Raw genomic sequence first — 24655 nt, forward strand, 5'->3', positions numbered from 1 at the left:
GACACAAGATTAGTTGGCACATGTTTTATAGGCTAGAACGAGGAGCAAAAAGCAATTTTTATGTTGACGTTGTGCACGTTTTACTGCATCTTTCTCCAAACTTATGTCTTTTATGCATTTAAGGTGTACATTTATTTCAAAGCAGAGTGAAATCATGATCCTATTATATCTAATAGCAACACTGTCATTGCTTTGAGCAGAGCTGTGATTTCACTATATCTATCCATGCACCTATCTCAGTTTTCATAAGAGTATTCCTTGGAGCATCTAGGATTCACTTTAAAATATATTGAACCAAAATATTTCAGGGATTTTAGAAAGATGTGGCTTTATAATGACTGATTTGATGGAAATGAATATAAGCTAAAAAACAACAAATCTTCCCCATATGTGTATTTATCATCCTGAAGGGCATGTCAGGATATCTTTCTAGTCCCTCCTTCCTGATCTAAAGATAAAGTGTTAATCACTGAATTTCCAATCTTTCCAGGTTGGAGAAAAGAGACAAAGGAAGACTAGCCTATAAAGTATCTAGAGCAAATGACAGTGATAATCAAAAATATTTTCAATTAGCATTTAAAGAGATTCAAATTTAGATTAATGTAACCCATTTCATGTTTTACAGGAAGTGTTGATGAAGCAGAACAAGAGTGGAAAGCTGGATTCCATCGYTGGAACAATTACATGTCGGACTGGAAAAATCAATTTAATGATTACACTAACAAGAAGGAGAGATGTGCAGGTCTCTAATTAATATGTTTACCCTTTCCAGTATGTCTGTATTACTGTTGATCAAGGCAAATATACAGGTATTTCTAACACATCTAGCATAAAATATTACGCAGATTTTTTTAAAAAAATGGGTATAATATTAATTCCCCAGATCTTTCATTTATGTTTTACCTCGTATCTCAATAAACAACAAGGCATCCAAACCCTTTGAAGCTTCAGTATGCTAAATAGGACTGTAGATATTAAAGTCTGAAGATTAATGATGTACACATTATTACAAACAGTAGCTGCTTAAAGTCACACTTCAAAGAAGCAATGTAATCTGTTGTAGAAAAATGGATTTTTTTTAAATAGAAATAGCAGTATTTTARAGTATTGTCATGCAAAACAATTAGTTTTGATCTTTGACTGTGATGCTACAACACTTAAACCTTGCTTCAGACATAATTTAATTGACATAAACATAAAGAGATAACAACTTTGCTGGACACACCAAATGATATTTGCTTGTTAGACCAAAAAGTTTTAAGGAAGTCATTAAAGCCTCAAGTATTGCTTCTTTACGGCCAAATCTGTAGGACAGCCAGAGAGGGGAGTATTCAAACCAYCTATTAAAGGCCTAAAATCCTCTGCTGCCTGTGCTAGTACAATCACGAAGCGAGCTAGAGTAGCTGTGAAGCCTCTGCTTCTGCTATCCCCGTTTTGCAAAGAGTGAGGCCCGAGGGAGTCGCAGAGCAACGAATCCACGGGCTGCACAAGCCCCTGCTATGCAGCTAAACTCGATYGCTCTGAGTTTTGTGCACCAAGTTGCCTCCCAGGCGAGCGGCAGCATTGCAGGCTGAAGGACGCGCCGCTATACCGCAACGCGCCGATCCGCGTGGTTCGGCAGAAGCGGGTCCCCAAAGCCCTGCTCGCCCAGACAGGGCAGGGACCTCGCTCCAGGTGCGCGCGCTTTTCGGCGAAAGCGCCGAAGGGCATCGCGCGCGGGGAAGCGGCCGGAGAGCAGGCTCTTTCAGCCGGCCACACGCACGAGCAACCATTCCTCCTGCTTCCCTGCTTCTGGATGGGGTGGAAGTTGTATGCCTCAATAATACTTTACCGAGCTTCCTTTCAGTAGCCCATCTAGGAAGAATAAACATCAAAAATTTGATAAACATAAGGAGGACACAGGAGGAACAACCCACCTCATAAATAAATTATTCTGAAGCTTTTTGTAAAAGTAATAGCCTTTCACTGTATCCATTTCCTGTTGTAGCSATCAGAAGCTTTTGTAAAACTCCTTGTTGAATTTGGCATACTGACAAKATCTAGATAACAGAGTGGTCTCTTTTTGGTGGCCAATCTGACCACATAGGATCCCTACACAAAAAGGAGTCACCACTTATTTTTCAGAAAGGACAAACTCTAATTTGTGATAGCTTTTCATCCTTTCAGTCGCTTTTAAGAGAATGCAATTATTTCTTGAATAAATTAGGGAGGAACAAAAAAAAAAAAAAAAACAACCAAACAAAAAAAAACTATCACAATCAGACTTCCACAATCAAAAAATCAAAAACCTGGTCATTTTTAGACAAGCAGGTTATAACTAAGAAAGTGTCTAGAGGTTAAGAAGCCCGTCTTCACACAGCACTTCATGTTTATATCATGAATAGTGATCTCATTACATACATGGCACAGTTGCGATATTAAAAACAGCATGGAGCGCTGCGTCAGTCTGCAACACACTGGATAWTAACCACGTGTTTCCTCATACCGACGCTGAAGAGGTGCCAGAAGAGCACCCTGCTCATCTCCAGCTGGGCCTGCCCACGGCCCCAGGTACCCCAGAGGTTCCAGGTACCAACCTGCCGTGGTGAACCTCCACGGAGCGATACCATCTCCAGCACACTTGCACACAGTACTTGTTGTTTTTGATATCCTCTCTTCAGCTGTATTTCACTAGTTATCTGTCTAATCAGTCCAATCAATTAAAAAAAATCTGAGCTAATTAAAATGTACAAATAACCTTCGGAAAGGGTGGTTGTAAAGCAGTTTATAAAATATTTTGTTGGTTAGGTGTCTTTGTACGTGCTGTTAGCTGGGTTGGATAAGGTCTATTTGAAGAATAATAAATAATCTTTTGAGCATATGTGTACCGCATCCATTTCATGATCGTAAAGAGGAGTAAAGATGGAAGGAAGAGGAAAGAATAAAATAAAACTTAAATCACTTTTTGAAGAGCTGTTTTACCGATTTTCTCGGTGTGCATAAATTGATAGCTGTGTGTTTTTCTTATGGTGGGGAAGAACTTAATTATCTCTGTTGTCATTCACATGAAATCAACATATCACGTAGTCATATATCCATATCCCACACTTATCCAAATATAATAAAGCCTTAAGTATTCAGACTTACATGGCTGAGGTAATGAAGAGCTAAAAAAAGGCCATGCCCCACTGTGAAGAGTTTAAAATTGAAGGTCAAACATACTTGATATCATTTGAGATTTTCAGCATCATTGCTTAACCCAGGACTTGCATATTAGAGGGAATATCTCACCCAGACTTCACTGAGGATGTAATGTTGTTAATTAATGATTTCTCATAGCTCAAAAGAGGCAAGAAACCAAGGTTTCTCTGTGAGACCAGACAAAATGTGTTGATACTTTCAACTCATACTTGATATCTGAAGCAGGAATTTTGAATTTAGTCCCAGAGCTGCTGGAAGATTATAATAAAACGAACTTCAGTGCCAACAAAAACGTTGGCATTAAACCAGTTGTCATTAGGTTTATAAGCTAACAGCACACTGATTAAATTACAGACATTTCACACTTACTTTAGAGATAGTCATAAGAGGCTTGAGTCAGAAATTTCCCAACAAAACTGTTCAATTAAAATTCCAGTTTTTGAGTTTTTACTGTTTTATCTAAAGGAGTTCAGGTTGGATAAGCTCTCAGTAAAGCGTTATTTGAGGGAAACCCTATTTATGATCCTGCTGGAGTATCCAACACCAAAGGAGCTGGCGTGCTCGGGATACCGGGGCCGAGGGTCTCTGCAGTTTGACGTCCCTTGGGCAAGTCAAGGTCGAAGCTTTCTGGCTCCAGACAGGGTGTCTGGAAGCTKCCTGAGCACCAGCCCTTCGCTTGGACAGGAGCCCTTGTACTCTCTAGCTTTTCTCTTGCATAGCTAAAAAACCCCAAGGCTTTCAGGCTTCCTTGCAACCTCAACTTTTGTGCCCGTAACTTGGATATTTAAGACTGGCTTTCAGGCTTTGTAATCCATCCCTCAATGTTTATCACCCTGGGAAAGCCAAATTTCCATTTAACTAGAAGCCTGACTTTTCAGCCCCTCTTTGGCCACTAGAGGCTCAGGCTATTTTTAGAGCAGAGATTGCTGTTCTATAAATACATAGATATATGCACAGAATTTAGCTCTTTGTTAGCAGGTAGCTCTGTATGTCTGAACAGAAAAGAACAGAGGCAACTCCTTGCCATCCCATAGATGTAAATGCATCTTTGCAACGTAACAGATATATWTTTTTTTTTTATTTTCAGTAGAGTGCAGTAGAGAAAGTTATCATAGATTATAGAGAAACTGAGCAAACTGCCAGAACATGTTATTGATATTGCATGATGTACAAGCTTAATATGACTTCTTTGGGCCTCACCAATGTTCCTGTTACAATGGATCATCAGCAAGGGATTCAGCCCATTGCCATAAGCAGATATCATACAGATTAATCTGAATATCATGTTAATGGTGTGTGTATATACACATACGTGTGCGTATATATATATATATATACACACACACACACACCTATTTTTTTTTTATATATATGTAATTGTCTCTGCCAACATCACAACACTCTTCTTCTCAGGCATGATTATAGCTCATGCATTTCTATTGGCTCAGCCCCAGTTCTGCAACATCAGCAGCAGCTATTTTGAGGGACATAATAAACATCATAACGCTTCAGTTACACCTGCAATATATCCAAGCTATTAAAGAGCAGCCCRTGGTGCCACTACCAAGTGCCAGACTGAAAAAAGTAGACTGGTCCCTTGCCCTTTATTCCTAATCATTCAAAACCAAGCATTTTTGCCCCAGAATCTTTAACTGTTGAAGGGCTAAATAGTGTATACGGAGGTCCTACACAGCCTAGTGTCTCTGCTCTGAAAACTCCAGCCAAAATATTCTCCCGTTGGACTGGGAAACAGGCTGAGGAGCTTGCCAGCTATTCTGAATATGGGGCAAGCAATGAGAGCAGGAGCTCCGGCTCAAGCTCGGGGTCTGCTGTGGAAGGCAAGAGTGCCAGCTGACGACTTCCTCRCTGACGTTTTCTCTTCCAACCAGTAGAGCTGCAGGCATTTGCCCAAAAGTCCGACTGCTCTTGGCTGGCGAGCAGCTCTAACACCATGCACCTGTGTAATGGATATATGTGCAGCTGGACATGTTTAGCACTGCTGATCCCTCTGGAGCACATGCCACACTGCCGGATTTGCCCTGGGTGGACTGGGAACAAGAATCCATTAGGAATAGTTCCTGACTGAATTGGAAGCTTTTAATCTCTTCTTGTCTGAAGAAGGTTCTAGGTGGGTTTTCCTATTGCTCGGTAAATTAGTGCTCTAGGTGGRTGAAGAAAATTTATTTTAAATCTGACAACAGTGAATTTTAGACTAAATGAATACTAGGGCTTAGGGATCTACAAGAGGTATTTGGACATAGTGCATGCACGTAGTCAGCACCTAACAGCCTTGACTCTGTTCTTTGAGCAGAGAGAACCACGGCTCTAGAGTTGCGTTGTGGACTTTAGAAGCTGTGCATCTATATACACATACATGTATATGTATTTACCAGAAATTGCCTCTCAACACTATCTCCAACCTTTGCAAGCAACGACTTCGGAGTGAAAGCTTATAAGAGCAGTATATGTTAAGTTTTTTGTATTTTCAGAATATGTCATCTAACAGGAGAATAAGATGATCACAGGACTTTCCAAAATAAATCAACAARCACCTCAGCCAAATTAGTCATTCACAGTTAAAAGTTCAAAAGCTTTTACTCTGATTGCAATTGTTTTAGGACCAAATTTTATGAACAAACATAATTATCCATTTTTAAATGCATCATAAGACAAGATAATTCTGTCCTCACCCCTGCTGAAATCTTGAARCATGAATACTGATTATCTTCCTTTCACACGTAAACCTTCAAGCATTTTGTTGATAAACTAGATCAGTTGCACTCATAAATAGTAGTCATAATAGCCTTAATGACTACAATGCAGCAATGTGAATCCACAATTAGTGCAGGTGTGAGTTTGAGGGGCTTTTAATTGGATTGCAGGTAAGTTTAAATAAGGCTTGCAGGCATACTGCATGTGAAAATGCTGGGCTGAGGATGGGTTAGTTGCATGAAGATCTCTCTGCAGGGTAATGGGGCTAAAATGAAGCCTAGTGCCAGTCCAGGGCCTGTTACACRGACGTGAGTGATGAGAATCACAGCAGCATGTGGGTGCTTACAGACTTCAGGGGTCTTGGTCAGATTTTACTAAATCCAGCCATTCCTTACACCAGCTGCTCTTCAGGAATAGTCTCATTCTGGTCAGGGTCCTAGAGACTGCCTAGAAGTTATTGGTGTTTCAAAACTGCGGAAATATCTGGTGCCTGGAAAGGAACGCTGGCTTCTGCTTTTAAAATTCCACTGCCATTTTCATATATTCCAGGAACTAATGTTTTAAGTGCTATTAATAGCACATTGCACRAATGGTGTAGGTGGTTCTTGCAGTTTGGGAGTGCTGTGGTTAATTTCTTTAATTTATAAAGTATTTATATGTCCTCAGTTATACTGGGTAGTGGTAAAAGTGTGTAGGCAGAAAGCAGTTCTCTACACCTCTCAATCTTCCAAATTAAATTTGCTCTTGCAGCATGTCTAATCACTTCAGGGCACCTCATCATCTTCTCTCTATTACAGGCTATGCAGCACCATTTCTTGCAAGAGAAATACATATATTTTGGTGGAGTTGTAAAGATTGATCTTACTTTATTATCTCATATGTGAGGCAATTAGGGTTTAACCTAGAAAAAGMAGCAAGAGATGTGACTGATCATTCATCAAGAATTGTTTAGAAAGCAATTCACATGGATTTTATTTAGGACTGTGAGAACAAGCTGGAATTACACATCCAAAATGATACTTCTGAAATATTAAACTTCCCCTCCCCCCACTAATTACTGAGCTGCAAATTTTACAGATATCACTAGCTGAAAATATGTACATCAATATTATTTAAAGACACTGATAAATATATTTGTTTTAAATTGGGAAAATTAGGCTTGGTTAGGTTTTTTTTTAATAGGGATTTAGAAATGCAGAAAATATTGATCTTTTATCTTTCAGTATATTTTTATCTTGAAGTTCATCCCACTTCATGTTTCATCTTTGATGGCTTCGGTGGCTTGGACAGAACTATTTGTCTCTGCTCTCTAGAAGAGATTGATCTTGYAGCTTTCACTGAAGTTATAATTTTGGTTCCAGGAATGATTTTTAGAAACCAAAACAGCAATTACATACTTACATATATATGTTTGTCTTTATTCATATGATATCTTTTTTTACCTCATCTCTCTTTGGGAATGACCTCAGCACTCTCAATTTTAGATCACTAGGTGACTCTCAGCTAATGAAAATTTTGTCATCTCCCTTCTGCTGAAGGGCAAAGAGCTCTTTTGACTGACATTTTCAATCTTCTCTGTCACTTAGTAATCTGGGAGATCTTTAATATCTAAGAATAAATTCTACACCTCTAAACATAATTTTTTGCACAGATATCTGYTAATGACAAGGTTAATGCGAGAGTAAGATATGGACAAACAGTATTTATGCAGTCTTTGCAGAGGAAAAATCCATAAGTAAAAACTCCATCTAGCTTACATTTAGCAGTAGTATTACATTTACATTTTGTAGTAGTATTTGTATTTACACTCCATTTAGTTTACATTTTGTACATTTCTAGTTTTTGTTCATGAATGGCATCTGAAAAACAGAAGCAGAAACCAGAATCATCCTCACAGGTCCCTAGCAAAGCTGTCAGCGTGCCTCCAGCTCACCCACACGTCCTCTGCTCCAGCACAAGGGCTCTGAACAGGCAGGAGAGGAGGTTAATCACCCWGGAAGTCTGATCTGCCTGCCAGAAATCTAACCACTCTCAGTATACAGATTATTAAAAATGTTTAAGATTGAATACAGCCAAGAATTCCTTTCTAGGGAGAGGCACTGATAACCAACTGCTATAGCAGCTCCCAAGTCTGATTTGGGCCAAGTCCTATCACACTTCCCAGCAGCTCCCACACCACAAAACCACATTTTGGGCAAAACTCAGCCTGCAAGACTCTTCTCTTTCTTCAAGATCAAGTTTGATGGGGTCTGGGCAACACAATCTGACAACACTTCAGAGAAAGAAAAGCAGCTAAAAAAAACTCACTGTGTTTTCTTCCCTATCTCCAGGCAGGGCATGCCAGATTAACRAGGCTCTAACTACCTCAAACTGTACTAATGCAGCTATAGCATGAGATTTTCTAAAAAGTTTTGCACTGAAACCAGTCTGTATAAGGTAAAAACAGGGTCTTACCTGCTTTTTCCACCTAGTTAATCCCAGGATAACTGCTTCCCATGATGGCTGCTCTAGTAGGGCCATAAAGCCATAGTCACAGACTAGTGAAAACAGGGCAGAAGCATCCTCCTAGGCAGGAAGGTCTTTTAATAAGAAAGTACTTCRGAGGATGATTGGGAACCCCTGGATTCCTGTTAGCTTTTCAGTTGTTCCACCTGGCCCTTATTTCTGGAGAGGGAGGCATGATGTGGCATGAAAATGTATGATCTCCTGTTGACTGACTCTTGAATCCTTTTGAATAACAGAAGGAGATCCAAAACTCACTCAGAACTCTGGAGAGAATTCACCAAGGATTTATCCCAGGGTGGCATCAAATCCAGAATAAGCTAAGCAATTTATGTTGATATATTATGCCAAATCTCTGAAAAATGCCTTCTTGCATAAAATGCAAAAATGCATTTTTGCATAAAATGCAAATATTTTTGCATATGCAAGCAAATATGCATTTTACTTCTGTATTCAAAAGAAATTTCCTTGACCAGGTAAGTAGCCACTGATGCCTGTATTTCTTTAAGTTCCTTTTATGCATTTCAGTAACAAACTCTTCAAAGCAGAGAATTATTAGTGCACTATGGCTGTGCAATGATGTCGCAGCATTTGACATTCRTAACTCCAAATTTATAAAAATAGAATCTCGCTGAAAGCCCTTGTTATAATGGTTCTTTCAAAGCATATGTTGCCTAAAGCAATACAATTATTGGTCAATAATTCCTCTTTAGCTGTCTGTATTACTGCCATTTTATTTCAATATTAGGCTCCTTACTCTTTGATCTGCTAATTATATTTTTACCCTCTGAGCCTCTTTGCAATTCCTTGGCAATTTGATCCATTAATTACAGCACCCATATTCTCTACATTCTGTAAAATGTATGTTTCTTCTGACCCTCTTCACTTTTCTTCACACAAATACCATCTTTCTGTAGGGTATATCTACTTCTGTAAGTAGTGTGTGTAATGTTCTGTGATGGAAAAGGCTATAATTAAAAGCATTTTCATTACAATMTTTTGGACTTCATGAAAAGGTCTTAATAGTTCAGCATTGACTTAAATAAATTTTGATGGAAATGGGCACTCAACTCTATTAAACTCCTTGGTGCTCCATCTTCCATTACCATAAACTCAGATTTTTTTCAAATGTTGGTCRTGTCTCCATTCTGGAGACTCTAGAAAAAAATGCACTTTCTGATGTGTTTTTGATGCGCATCATAAAAAAAGGACATCATTTTCTGATGTAAAATACTTCTCATTAGTCGCACTGATGTTGGTGTGACATCTCTGGATTCTACAGTCCTCATTCCGATACAAGAATTGTGGTTTATACCAGAACAGCCAAATTGTAGCAGGTCATCTTCCTTACACAGGAGAGAGCTTGTGTATCCAGAGCTGGCATCAAAGGCTAACTCTAAAGCTCTATGTTTTAGGAAAAAACTAATCAGAATTTTACAATTTACTGCCAAGTTGCATTTTCTTTGGCTTAACTTTTGCAAAACTTAAAATAAAGGCAGGTGACCTCAGATGTGCAGTTGTGCTTCTTCCCACCTGCCTCCCAGAGAAAGGCAATCTGCTGCAGGCTGGGATTTTTTAAAGTTCATTCAAAAGAGGAACATACACATTTGTGTTCCGTGTGTCTTGGTTTGCCTGTTTCTGCTGTGAGAATTCATCTGTTAATAAATACCTATCTTTTTAACCTCAGTGAGAGCAGATTTCATTCAGTAGTGAGGGCTTGGGAAATCTCAGTTGATAGAACACAACAGAGCACAGGCTCTATGSTTCTAAATTTTATGAGATTTTCATGTGGCACTTAATTGCAAATTAAAAGCTTTGTGATGGGGCYGCTCAACAACTTCTAATTCCTGAGAAGCCTTCAAGGTGTTGACAAATAGCTATTATCAATGCAGTATTTTTCTCTTTGACCTCATTTCTGCTTTAAAAATGATTGAATGAATTCATATTCTCTTGTTTAAATTATCTTTGCAATTTTTAATATGAATGATTCATTTTAGCCTCTCCTGTGTAAAAATGCTCATTTTCTGTGCATCCAAATATTTACCATCAGATTACTCCTATGAACTGCAAAGACTGCAGGGGCAAAATTCTTGTTACATGGCAGAGATCTTTTTTTTCTAGAGTGTATTCTGGAAGTATCTCCCRTGAAAAAAACTTTCTTCTCTTACAATTTCAAAACAAAAAGCGTGCTTATTGAATATAGTCCTATCTAATCATATTGACTTATTCTTCCCATTTTCCTTTTAGACCTACCTGATATCATATAAACTGCCTTCTTTCACTTTAGTTCTTAAATAGTTTGCACTTTCTTGCCTCACAAGGCACTTAACAGCTTTTCAGTAATCTGATTGCTCAATTGTCTGAATATTCCTTGACATGGAAAAGCGAAGTAAAAGATCTGCTTGAAATATCTTTAAATTACAGTAGGCCATTTCATTGTAGCTGAAGCAAGTAATGGAGAATTTGTAAAATAAAATTTAAAGGAATGAATTGTGGTTTGCAATAAATACGTGCATTGCTCCAAGGGTATTTCTGCTTGAATTATGGGGTTTCTCATTCATTGTTTGGGAATCGGGACTTATCTGCTTGACTTCKCTTTATAGTTCCCCAGCCGGGTCTCTTAGCTGCTTCTGAGACGTGCTATAATTCAACGTTATACGGAGAATCGCTGGTCATTGATTGTAGATCTCAGATTTCCCGAACGTAACCAGAAAYGTGGTCAGAACTGCTGACAAAGTCTGCGTTAGGAGGGAAAACTTTTTGATCCTTCCTTTTTTAGAACTCAGCCGCATCAAGGATTTCGAGGAGCGTGATGATAYGAGCCACAGTCGTTAAACGACGACTGCACTTTGGCCTGAGCCTACTGGGATTTATGCACAAACTGAAATCTCAAATACTAAAAGAACAAACTGATTAATCAAGAAATGCTTCCAAGAGAAGTTACATTGCCTCTAGTCAAATAGTCTCTCTGTTTCTGTGCAACACTCATTACTGTCAATATTTTGACTATTAAAATCCAGCAGGTGACATAATATGAACACATTTAAAATTTTCCTGCAGCAGAATCCAGAGTTCTCCTGGCTGTGATACTTTTAAATCTCCAATTTCAATCCAAATTCACTTAACCAAAACACTTAGGCCTTTTTTTTTTCTTTGACAATTAATTAACATTTCTCACTAATAGCTATGTGACCTCTTTCTTCTCCTTGTGTATCCCTCCAGGAAATTGCATCAGGTAGTTTTCAGTTATTCACCTGTTTTCTTACTCCTTCCTATATATTTCTTGCTTTTCCTCTCTGTGTTTCCTGTACTGTTATTCAGCATTACGATGCCTTAAGAGATTTGCAGGATTTCTAAAAATTCTTTTCTCTATCACTACATAAATTAGGCAAGGTATTTTTTCGTAAAGATTGACAACCAGCGTGTTCCCAAACACAGAAATCAAGCTGCAGTCCATTCCTTAAAAAAATACTATTTTGCCCTTCCTACCCTTCCAAGTCGTTTAGAGCTGTTAAAGCTGCAGAGTAGTGGAGCTTGCCCAAGCTCTTGTGCTTGCCCTTTCAGCTCTGAGCAGCAATTAAAMCCCCAGATTTCCAGAAAGTTTTATAATTTTCTTCTCAAGCATCTTTGGATTTCATCCTCTAAGATTATTTCTTGCAAACGAGTTCAGTATTTTGCACTAGAAGCCTAATCCAAAGGCTATTAAAATCAGTGAAAGTCTTTCAGCTGCTGTTTGTAGGCTTTAAGCTGAACTCTAATTTTATCAGATGAGCCTCTCTTTCAACACACGTCAATAGGTGTATGTGCAGGTTACACACAGAAAACCTCAAAAAAATGTGCTTTGACACAGACACACACAAAATAAGTAAGCATGTATTTATAACTAAGATGAATGTACAAGTAATAGCTTGTCACACATGTCTAAGAATAGCAGTTTTGTTGACTATAACCTTCACTGCAGGAAGACTTGGAAAAGACTGAGATGCCAGCTTAGCTTTTGTAGCATATAGGATTGCATCTCCTGTTACTGGTAGGGGACGATGAGGACAGAGACTTTAAATATTGTTTATCACCGAGATGTTTAGTTCCTTCCTCTCTTTTCTTCCTGTTTTATTTAAGCAGGGAGTTTTATCTGAGCAAGAAAAGCACTGTCACTGTATTTTTTTTTCTCTTTTCAATCTTCTTATTTATGAATTTTAGCTGCAGTGATCTTGGTGACCCTGCACTGAGATCAGCTGAAATTTTGCATTTTAATAAAGGCAGCTAAGGAGGAGATGTGCCTGTTAGTCCAGGATCATCAGCATGAAGCACATCAGACCTGAAATGCAGTGGTGTTGAGCATCTTTGGGGCCACGCTGGAGCGAATGAGTAGCCAAGATCTATAAAAATCAGGCAGTCATATCAGACTGGGTTCCCCAYACCCAGCTTGGGTCCCAGACTGTGAGGCACCGCAAATATTGTAAGATTTTGGTCGTATTTTAAGCCCCWCTGCCCTCTCATCAAGCCTTTGTTCTCATTCTTCTTTGTTCTCCTATTCCTATAATAAAAAATAAACATAGCTTTGCCTGGCCACTTGCTGCGAACTGAAAGATAAACCTATAACTTGGGCCATACTCGGATAGCTTTACACATGCTCAATAACGCCGTGCCGGCTTCTGCGTCCCTTTGAATTTAATAGAAGCTGACACCGGCTTCAATGAAGTGCGAATTTTCCTCTCAATTTCGCTAGCACTTTTTCTGGACTYAGTATGCCTGTAATTTCACACGGTGTCTGTAAATAGTGCTATAATACAGCCCGAGACTCAGCAACAGTATTTCAATTGAGAAGTTCGGGACCAAAGTCTTTTGCCATTAGCTGCCTTCAGTTCACATCTGTAATGGATCGTCCTGATCCGACGCTCTCGAGACTAGTCTTTTACCRCTAATTGGTTTCATTTATTTCCTAGCAGGTTCTTATAATCAGAAATGATGAATCCCCCCTTTAGGGAAATATCAATAATGTACTCCGAGAAAAGATTAGCTGTGCTGTGAGAGCCTCACAAACAGGAGAGACTTTCAGCTTCCCACTGCAGGGCCGGTGGTAGGAGCTGCGGGGCCGTACTAAACCGCATCGCGGGAAGATGCACCACCCTGCAGGTCTTCTTCTCGTCTCAGAAACGACAAGGTACGGCACCGGGCAGTCCAGCGCATCAGCTGACAATCTTACGGAAGTCACCTGCTTCTCTTCGGTTTCTCTACTGTGATTTCTGATGATTGCTAAGATGGTAAATCATAGGCGTGTAACTGTAGATTAAGAATATGATTTTTTTTTTCCCTGTAAGTAAACTGCCATCAACAGGAATTACTGCAGTCCTGGGTCGTATGTGGGACAGACCTTTTGGACTTTAAGGCTCCCTATTTCACTGCGAGGTAGTTCTGGAAGGAGAACGTTTTAGCTTGTTATCTTTGCAACGCTRCAGCAGTGCTTGTTGCCCTGGACAGTTTTCATGAAAGCAGGTGCATGGAAGTAYGGGGAGCCAGATGGCTGCTTTTTGCTCTTCCTTGCTGTGAGAGGTGATGAGAAGAGTTATGGCGGGGTAGCCGCAGCCTGGATGCAAAGGGCAAACGGAAGGGAATTGCAGAAATGCCGTCGCGCAGGGTCGTGCGTCCCGGAGCGAAGCTGCCACCGTCGAAGCACCTGCTCCAGAGCCTGGCGCAGTGGCAGAGCTGGGTCTCGGCTTGCAAACGGAGCCGAGGGTTTAGAGAGGGTTTAGGTGCTGTGCTGGCAGCAAGCAAAAGTTCAGCTCTGCTTTGGGGTATTGGGGGGGGGGGGAGCTAATGCAGGAGCTAATGTCCCCAGCCTCTGCCAGGAAAACTGCATGGCTCGTGCTGAACTATTTTTCTGCTTCTTAGATTCAACAAGCTGCTTCTCTTCAGCAAAGTGCTATTAAAATCAGCTGACTTATGCTAGTGCTTAAAACTACCCACAGAAGTAAGTGCTTTGCTGAAAAAAAGGCTGGACTTAAGCTGAAGCACTTTGCTGCATAAAATTCTGAGTCAATATTTTAACCAGGCTGTGCAATCTCCCATCCTGTACCGCGAGGCTACCTCCTTGTGCCGTCGGATCACGGCAGTCTTGTACGCATCATCAGGAATACTGTGCTCATCCTATGCCTCACTACATCTTATTATGAAATTATAGTGCCGCTTTATAAGCTTGCTGGAGGGAGAGTTTCGAGCCAACGCGTGGAAGCTGGCCGCACATACCGAGGAACACATAGTTTAAAGTAGATACCGCTGAATATCCACCCAGTGTCTCGCTGCAGCAGGCCGCAGACGGCTTCTGTTGTTTGTCTTAAGAGAACTGGAGTTCCTTCGCTTCACTGTGTCACCACCCAGTCCCAAAGTCTGCTGAGCACTTCAGAGAGGGGCAGGCTGGCTGGGAGGCGAGGCTGCAGGCTCCAGGCGCTTCAGAATGAGACTCTGCCGGTCCGAGGCATCGGGAATCGTCGAAAGTTCTTACTAAAATTTAGCTCTTTTGGTTTTATCTTCTGTAGCAATTGCCACACTGCCTGATCACGTTCTTCCGACATTTGAGATCTGGTGATGGAAGGTAATGGACTGCAGAGCAGTTTCTGGAATTCTCTGCACATTTGTTTGATAACAAAATATGCAAAATACTCTCCAGCACTCCTGGCCAAAAGTCTTAAAATACAAAATTAAAGTGTCAGTACTCTTTTAAAGCCTCGTCGGTCTGAGCTCCTCAAAGCAYGAGAACTTCTCCAAAATTGCAATAAACAGTCAGGCATTCTTTCAGAGTGCGATAAAACCAACTGACGTCTGCAGGGAACTATGCTCCYGTAGTAATATCCTTCCTACTCCATCACTGCTAGCGCTGCATACACAGTCCTAGAGCCAGCTTGAAAATGTTCAAGCAAGATAGTGCAAGACTGTTTGACAATAACCACTTGTCTCGTGTAAAATATCCACCCAGGCTGCACTGTGTGGCCRTAACAGTCTCATAATAGTCAGCAGTTTCTGCTCTTGCTCGGTGATAATCAAGACGCTTATTATTTGACCGACTAACAAATATGTGCAAGCATARGGAAAAGGAAAGTCTATTCAAAGCTGTAAAAAAATTAAATACTGTCTCTGAAGAGATTGAAGTAATTCTGTGAAGAATATTCTATCTTTCTTTGTGCAGTCCCAACCTTTGTATTTCGGTGCCAAAAAGTATATTTGGAAAGCAGACCAGCATAATTACGTTACCAAGGAACCTGCAAGACAGAGCAAAACCGTACTACAAAGACAGCCACTGGGAATAACACAGGCAAAAGGAAGGCAGAAAATAATATAATTTGTGCAAAGAAAGGTTTATGTGTAACAAACGTAGAAAGGAAAAATTTGCGAATTAGATTCACTGCAGAATTTGTCTGCTGACCCACACTGTAAATTAGATGGAGCTTAGTTAGGACACTCACAATGTGATCCATGCTCTGTAACTGCTCTCCGGGTATGTGGAATTTATGAAATGTTTTAAACCTTTGCTCAGAACTTCACTAAAATCCCCGCGCTATTCGAAAAGAAAAGCGCCGTGGCAATGCTAGGGTTCGCCTCGGCAGAGCTGGTTCGAAGAGCCCTCCYAAGCACGCTGAGATAAGCAAACAGGCTTGCGAAGCGCAGGAGCATTCCTGGAGTCCCTATAGCTCCGAGCCTCACTCCATGCAGCTTCTACTTAAACAACAGCACGAGGAATGGGGAGAAAAACCCTTTTCTGAGCTAAGAGTCCTGGTGTTAATAACGTGTGTACCRAGAAACTGCGTTTTCACCCAATAACTAGCTCCTTGCGTTAATCGCGTGGCTGCTCTGGAAAGCAGAACCGGCAGACCGGTCGCATCCCAGGTGCTAAGCATGGCTTGACCTGATTTCGGGGAACCACAGAGCGTCTCCAGCCCCCCAGGCTGGTGCGACCGAGGYGGGACTGTGGCTGGTTTTGCGCCCCTATGGCTTGGGCTCGGGGCTCACGGCGGACGTCCCCTCAAGCTGAGTGCTTGCCGTGTCTCGCTGTCCCACGGTGGTTCCCAGGGAGGGCTGCAGCACAAGCAGCTGTAGGTTTCCCTCAGTCCTTGTAAGTTCAGATCAGTTTTCTCCACCTCGCTGCTCATGCCCACATGCCGGTGGGAACCAGAGGCAGTGTTCCTTCACCCCTGCCAGAGAAACACCTCCACGGCCTTCCTGCCAAATCCCAGGATCCGTTCATGAGGGATCCTCAGCTCCCGGGATGTGCAAGGAAACCAGGGCATCTTTGGGTCCTGTTTGAACTGCCGCACTACTGCCGTTTCCCTCTGGCCCAAGAAGAACCCTTGAAGAGTGGAATAGATAGATAGTCTTGCTGGAGGAGATTCCAACGTTTTGGAGCACAACTGTCTTTGTACATCAGYGAGTCTAAGGATTTTCTAAACAGAAGTAAAAGTATTACTTGGTATTCCTATAGTTAGGAACAGGGTTTGCATGAGTACCATGAATTCAGGCCAGCCAGAGCCTCCTCAGAAATATAAAAATCAGAGAGAACAGCAAGTTGTGTAAGTTCTTTGTTTAAGATGTAAGTCAAGCCTTTCTCTTAGTTTTCCTTTTTTTTTTCTCTCAGGGCCCAGTGTTACACTATTCCTTTTCTGATAGACACACCACAGATGAACCTCTCATTGCCGATGACCTCAGGTCTCTTGGTCTGTCTGGGAACAGAAATGTGCTATCAGCATCTTAAGAAAGGTCTGCTCATTATCATGGCATATTGCAAACTGTGTCATCAGAACAGCAGAATGTCTCTAGATATTATTTTCTACTTCGAATAAAACTATATCCCAGGTTGAAGTAGTTTATCGAACACAGACACAGCAAGAAAACTTTTCTAGCTGCTAGCATGAATCACTACATGAAGAACAGGTAGGTTTTTAAATTAATTATCTCTTTTTCATCCCATGCCAAGGCTCCTGGGATGAYTTATCAAAGTACATCAAGGGTTGACTCAGGTGTTTGAAAGTCTGACTTTTTACTTGAGAAATGAATAGTATTCCTCAGCCTTCCCTCATTTTTGAGCAGTGGAGAAGGCTCGACAGAGGAGTTTCTGGGGTCTGGAGGGCATCCGAAGGGAGCAGTCGAGGCACCGCTGGGGCGGCCAAGCGGGCTGGRGCGCTTGCTGCCCTGGAAACACCTTATCTTCTCAGCCAGCTCCACCGAGACCATGCAGAGATTGGTACTGACAACCTCCGTCTCTCTTTTGACTTTGCACCATGTGCAAGGTTGTTTCAAGAGGGTAAATATTTCCAGGAAAAGAAGCTGCAGACAGAGGGAAAAAGAAACAATGAAGACTTTGCCTTGGAGGACACAAATTGAACTTGTCATAAAATTTTGGGCAGAATCTTCATCATTCACAAATTATTCATGTGCRTACTGGCCCAGTTCCCCAGATATTCATGAGTTTGCCTTTCTCTGCATCCAGATACATTAGTTTCTTTTTACCGTTTGTGCATTTTGATTTCTATAACATTTTTACATTATCTATAAGATATCCACAGTCTGAAAAGGGATAGCTAGATCAAGAAAGGAATAAGATCGTCCTCTTTGCTCCTCCAGACAAACAGAAGTAGCATTCTCTCTTTTAACTCATGAACTGACAATGTAAGATAAAACCAGAAAGGCAGCAAGTATTTTCATTTTTATCTCTTCTAAGCTAGATATGGTTCATATGAAAAGCCTTCTAGCTGATGGAACAGTTTGGTCTAAAATATATTAGAAACACTTGTTACTATTAAAGGCAAAAATGTTAAGGGAAAAAGCAAAGATGATGACAGCAACAAAAATACTGACAATAACGTAGTGTCCTAGTCCACTGAGATTTGCCAATAATCAATATGTGAAGTCTTCTCTAAAAAAATAGTTTGGCTTTTGGCAGCTTTAAAAATTTTACTTCCCATAAGTCTAGACTATCTAAAATTTAGGCACCTTGAAAAACTCAGAGGAACTCGGAGAACTATTACTGAAAGAATAATAAATATTTAAATCTCAGGAATTCACAGAAAACCTCCAGCTGGGCAGAAACTGAGAATACCCTAGATCTGCRATGGAATAGAAAATCGATAGGATGAAAGCTGTGGTTATTCCTGCTGCAAATGTAATTCTGGCTGCTCTATCTTAAGGCAAGGAACAAAGTTTATTGCAAACACTACGGACTTTCCATTTTCACCTCTGTAAGAATAAGGAGCATCTCCATTGAGACCTAGAAAATTATCTCAGTTAGTAGAAAATCTACTCCCATTTTTTGCAGAAATGTAGTTTCTGGAATGTGTGTGTTAAACTTCAATAAGTCTGCTGAAGCACAACTTTGCAACACCTTTTTATCTTCATGTTTGGAGCAAAGAGTCAGAGAGAAGGGCATTTAACAGAACCATTTTACACTGAGCCTTACRTCCTTTATTAAGAAAAGCTAGCTATTAAGAGGAACCAAATAGTGCTGTTATGAATTACTATAATTTAGTCATTGTTTGTAACACAGAGACRTTTGAACCAAACTCACTTGTCCTGCTTCAAAGGCTTCCCTTCCCCCTTCTGAGCATCAGCATAATGTTCGCTTTAGGAGTCCCCCAACCCTTTTCCTCACAACATTTTCCCCACCGTTCTGCACTTCAAACTTCCAGCCTGGACCAGAAACTGAAATTACAAGGCGACCTATCATCGTATCACTTCTAGTTCATTTAAAAGGTGATCCTCGSCCTAGGACGGAGGCCTACTCCGAGTCCGAGGGGAGCTTACAAGCTGGTTTCTCCTCTCCCCACGTGTTCGTGCACGATGTCCTGTATAGCTAAATGATGACAACGACAAAACTTCATCTGGCAAATGCAGGAGTAGGAAACTTAGATGAATATTTCTCAGTAAGAGGGAAGCTTTTTAGGTTCCGAAAAAAGGAACAGAGAGAGAAAGACATGATTATGGGATGGTATAAAACATGTCATTCTTTCTCATCSTCAGATGAAACAGCAAAAGTTTTTAATATTCAGCAATTCACTTTACAGCTGGAGAACATTCATGACAAATCAAAAAGTTGCTAAAATAAGTATCTGTGTACAGTTCTTTAGTGTACTGTTAGTCACACAGACACAAAATATGACAGAAAAGCAGGTTATATTAGCTATAACTGTAATCTATTTAATGTTAATGGTTCCGTTGTGTGCCAGGCTACCAGTAGTTCTGTCTCAGATTATGTTGTTTTACATTTATAGTTAGTATTTATTTTCACCTGATAAATGTAAGCAATATAGTCATGAGGCAATGCAGGCAATAGTTTGGTACTTTTCCAGTTTATAATACAGCTTTTTTCCCCCCTCTTTTTTGCTATCTAAAACAATTTATTTGTCAGATTTTGAATACAAAGATTTTTTTTTTCCTGACTAGTGGTACTGGTGGCTAATGAAGCAATGATTTGAAAGGTTTTTATTAATGAAATATCTTCTATCTTATCATGCAGCTTCTTATTCACTTCTCACATACACGTAAAAGAGAGAAAACGGGGGGAAAAGGCACAAAATGTGCATGCACACAGAAATAATCTGTAATGTCTTAAAAAAGATTGTTGAGGTAATAGAGATAACATTTTTAGATCGTAAGGATGGAAGGAGAAGAAACATGGGGCCTTTGGGAAGGCAAAGTTCCCTTTAAACCTTTTCCCACCGCTTCCTGTGCCACAAAGATCTTCTTTTAGTTGTAACAGTATTTAGCTGTAACATAACTTATTTTGGCAGTAACACCGGTTCAGTTGCCTCAAGGGCCACATACTTTCTAAGATACTGCATACAATAAATAGTGTGGTCCAGCTATACYGGGTACAGAAGAGCTGCCATCCGTATGCCTTGCAATTACCTCTAGCTGGCAGAGCTCTAAGAAAATAGGTGCTTTTTCTTATGTCGCTGTGTCACCCACCTCCAATAGGTGCAATACATTAGGAAATAATTTTGAGGTCAAAGACTTACACCCAGTGTGTTAAGGGTAAAATAATTTCAGACATGTCCGTGCTTTGCAAGAATTCATCTTCACAGTGCTTTCCTGGTGCATTTAGAAGAAATATTACATTATATCCTTATATTTGTTATATCACCTTTACTGGGCAGACTTGGAGATTTACAGTTAATGCGGGCGCCTGAAATGCCTGCAGCTCATTTGGGGGAGAAAATGAGAGAGAGGAAGTGAAAAAGTATTCCTCAGCTGGGTAAGTCTGTGTTCCTGAGTAGATAAATTCTTTTAACGGAGAATTAATTGGCTTACAGTAACAAAACCAAACGAAGAGTAACAGGGTTTACGAGGCCAACAAACAGCAAGCGGCAACTCCTGCTTATTGATATTTCCTGGAAACTTCCCAAATCAGGTGTTTTATTGCGAGATAAAATGTAGGAGATACCATAATTGCTACTTTTAAAAGAGATATGGGAAGCACTTTGCCACCAATTTGTCAGGAATGTGAGCTATATAACTATACAGCGGCAGTTACCATGGTTGCCATCTTTACGGCGGCTGCTCTCGCGCCGGGGCGAGCGGGAGAGGGACAAGCTGCTCCCCGGTAAATCCCTTGCTCCAAGGAGCCCTAACGAGCGGCGGGAGCGGCACCGGGGTCCGGGTGTCCGYCGCCCCCAGGGCGGATGCGGCGCGGGATTGCGCGTCTGGTGCCCGCTTCTCGGGGCACCTTTTGGACTCGGTGCTGCTGCTTCCTCAGTCTGCGTGATCTCCGTGCGAGGCTCCGCCGCTTTTATTTTCCTCGTGAGCCGARTGAGTTTTTCTAGGTCTCATTACGTGCTGCTCAGTATTGTGAACGCCTTCCGCGTCTTCGTTAGGCCGCTTGCGAATTTGCCCCGTAAAAAATAATCTTCTTCAATCCTACCCTCCAAGATACCATAAAACGGAATTGTTATCCTCTTGTCAACTTTCTTTAATTTCTCTCCTCGTTGAATTTGTCTGGAGGTGCCCATCCGTGCTTCTGGCCCGCTATGCAACACATTTTAGACTGTAAAATAAAYCACAAAGGACTGCCATAAATACACCCTTTCATCCCACCTCCTTTTGAAAAAGTGATGAGAAAACGAGTGAAAAAAGGGCTCTGCAACTAACTCAGAGCACGAGGAAATAAATTAGGGCACAATTTCATCCTGAATTTGAATGTTCAACATGAGGAACTAGTACAATATATAGAAAAGAATTAGGAGTAGAAGTAGGTCTCATTTAAAAGTACATTCCAGTCAAAAATATCTCCCAACAGTTTCTTGTCAGCCTTGTAGTTTTCCTCTAAAAAAAGCCAGGAAGCAAGCAAWGGTTATCTAATAACAAAGAGCGACCTATTTTGGAAATCAAATTAATATGGAAGTGTTCTTCTGGGAATAGGAATGATTTTTATGAACCTTTCCCCACCGCTTCATGGGATGATTCTATTCTCAGCATTTGGTAAATCTTATTTTGACACAGTCTGCACAGCTCACAGAACCCAAACTAAATTTCTGGTGTTTAGGGGTCCTTTAGGGATGGAACCTGCTTGCTTGTGTAGCAACTTTTAAATTCTGATTCATAAATATTTCCACATTAGATGTATTATTTGCAGAGCAAATTTCCTCTTACTCTTTCCTTTAAACAAGACATAGCCATGGGACTTCATAACTTCGGGAATGTTTGGAATAAAAAAGAGGCATGGTGCAACTGCGGTGAAGTCAACGGACTTGGCTGCCCAGACGTTGAACAGCAGCGATAGCGAGACTGGTCAGAGAGGGACCGTGAGAAAAAGGTACAACGACCGACTGCTACAGAAGAGGTCATACGATGTCTGCTGAGAGATTAATAAGACTGACTGACCTTGTTGTAGACTTGTGTGTAAGCTTTGCAGTGAAGATATGCTAGCATCAAATGTTCTTCTGAAACATTAGGGAAGGTAGGCTGCATTTTCCAAAATAGAGCTAAAATTTATCCTTATTAGCATAAAGAAACTGCTGATATTATAGGTTAATAATATCACGCTGTTGTTAATAAAACAAGCACTGTAATGTTGTTTTATTGAAAGAAATGTGAGTATATTGCGCCTTACCCGAGCAATGAATGTTGTTTACCAAGTCATGTACAGAGCACACATTTTGGGGATRAAACTAATGTGATTAGAGCAAGGAAAATGTTTTCCTAAGATGAGGTTTTCAGCAATGCCCTTTATCTGGTTTCTAAAAGCAAGGGAGAGGCTGGGCATACAAGGAGCAGCCAAAGATTTGGCTCTGATAGAAATATTAATGGCTGATTAGCAATAAGAAATATTACGACTGTATCCTCTGTCTTTACTGTACAAAAATGTAATATTTCTCATAATAACTTTAATAACTTACCTAGAACATTTTATAAGAATGAACTCGATTAAAAATTGGTATTTGAGGTTATATACATTTATCTCTCTCTTTCTCTAACARTCTATATACTGCTCCCTGATTAGCTGATTATACAAATATTTCTAGTCCCTGGAAAATCACATTTTGTWTCTGCAAACAGTTTGCTGAATACCGATAACTTCCAAATTGTTTCCGTGGACATTTATCTTAGTAAAACATTGGTTTAAACACCATTAGCCTGATTCCTAAAAAATGGCTGTCAGAGGCATAAGCAAAAGCAAAGCAAGCTTATTTAAATAGGACACTTAACAGAACGTTTTACCATTCGTTTAACACTATTTTCAAGGGTCTTGGTTCCATGACGCTGCCACGAATCATCATTATTACATGTGTGATTTAATGATATTAAATGATGTTGAAACATCAGTTTAGCGCGAGCCCTTAATCAAATCCACGGACTCAAGGAGAGACACAGATGGGGCTGCAAGCACAGGAGGAGGAAGGGACCTAAACTGAAAATAGTGACGACTTCCGGATTTTTCTACTTAGCTATTTCTAAGAGATTATTTTTTGATTTCTGAGTAGTYCCTTTAATCCTCATATTTAAAATGGCTCCTTTCGCTTTTCCTCCCCAGTCTCACTTATGATTTCTTGTCAGATAAACATAGATAAACTGTGTATTCTAGAAACTCAGAGTAATGGTGAAAAAAACCCATGGGGGGGTTTTGTTTTAGCAGTTTATCCTTTGGTAATAAGGCTGAGAAACAGGATTTATCAGATAAGCTCTTGTAGGCTCTCATTTGATTGTGGGGTTGCACGTGACATGTAAAGATTTGACAGGTTTTTTTTAGTAATCAGGTTTGTCAGAATTTTGTAGAAGAATTTCCAGCCTGTGGCAGGGATGCTGTGGAGCGCTAGAGCCGCCAAAGGGCTCTGGCTTTGCATCTATTACACACAGAGACAATGTTTGGTTTCGAAATAATTTCTGCGCTTCATGCATAATCTTATTATATGGAGAGAATTGGAGGTTCAGAAGCCTGTATTCTCTTTTGTTGCTTTTATTAGAGGACAGAAATGTTGCTTAGCCAAAGATTCCTTAAAGCATCATAGATTCAATGTATAAAAAGACCACAACAAATTCATCAGTGTTTTCTTAAGTTTTGTAAATTATTTCCAAAAACCATTTTTTTTAATTAGCTGATGGGTGACATGAGGAATACCACATAAATACGTCTGTTTAAATCTCAGTACTTGGACAGCAGCGGTTTCTGCAGCAAAATACAATAATATGTCATTCAGTGACATTTTGAAAGGTGCTGGATGGAAAGCAGCCTCTGTGCTTTTGCCAGGTTTTATTTTATGTAGGCCTATTTTTGATTTTGCTGACTATATATTAAGCAGTGTTGACAGATAAATACTGATGTTTTATTCTCGTGGAGATTATAGAGTGGCATGCTTTAAGGTCTGGTGAAGTAGATTACTGAAACCACTCTTACTTTGAGTGGATTTTTATTATTATTATTTGGATTTTCCAGAATCATCATCTTGCTCCTGCTCTCCTTTTCCTTCTGTCAGCTCTGGCAAAAACTGATAGCCAGGTGACTTGTCTGAAGAAAATAAGTTTTTCACATCCTGGGCTACTGTTTCGCTCCAACTTTACGCTTAAGAAACAAGCCGAGGAATTYGGGTGCTGCCCTTCGTGTCATTCGTGGCGTCACGCCGACTCCTGAAGAGCAGCTCAGCAGAGAGATCATGTCTTGCTGCATTTTCATGAACTGAATGAAATGGTTACAGTGCTGATCAGCTTGACCCCTACTCTTTATTCAGTCATCCTGGTATAATAAAATTATTAGTTGTTGCAAATTAATGCCTGAATGCAAATG

The 24655-nt window shown here is 40.4% G+C and overlaps 1 protein-coding gene and 1 long non-coding RNA gene across 2 annotated transcripts in view; both read left to right on the forward strand.

Annotated features, from left to right (window-relative positions):
• BCHE (butyrylcholinesterase) overlaps positions 1 to 2860 on the forward strand; it is a 35893-nt gene extending 33033 nt beyond the window's left edge. The window contains exon 4 of the mRNA XM_085322288.1: positions 626 to 2860. Within this exon, the coding sequence (XP_085178414.1) occupies positions 626 to 750 (125 nt within the window). The 3' untranslated portion in view covers positions 751 to 2860. The remainder of the gene's footprint in view (positions 1 to 625) is intronic.
• Positions 2861 to 4971: 2111 nt separating this feature from the next.
• Positions 4972 to 24639, forward strand: LOC146585823 (uncharacterized). Its single transcript, XR_014897928.1, has 2 exons — positions 4972 to 5308; positions 24308 to 24639. It is a non-coding gene; the product is annotated as an uncharacterized LOC146585823 (long non-coding RNA).
• Positions 24640 to 24655: the final 16 nt, after the last annotated feature.

The sequence above is a fragment of the Rhea americana genome, unplaced genomic scaffold, assembly GCF_003343005.1.
Source record: "Rhea americana isolate MKP2758 unplaced genomic scaffold, rheAme1 scaffold_76, whole genome shotgun sequence".
Classification (NCBI taxonomy): domain Eukaryota; kingdom Metazoa; phylum Chordata; class Aves; order Rheiformes; family Rheidae; genus Rhea; species Rhea americana.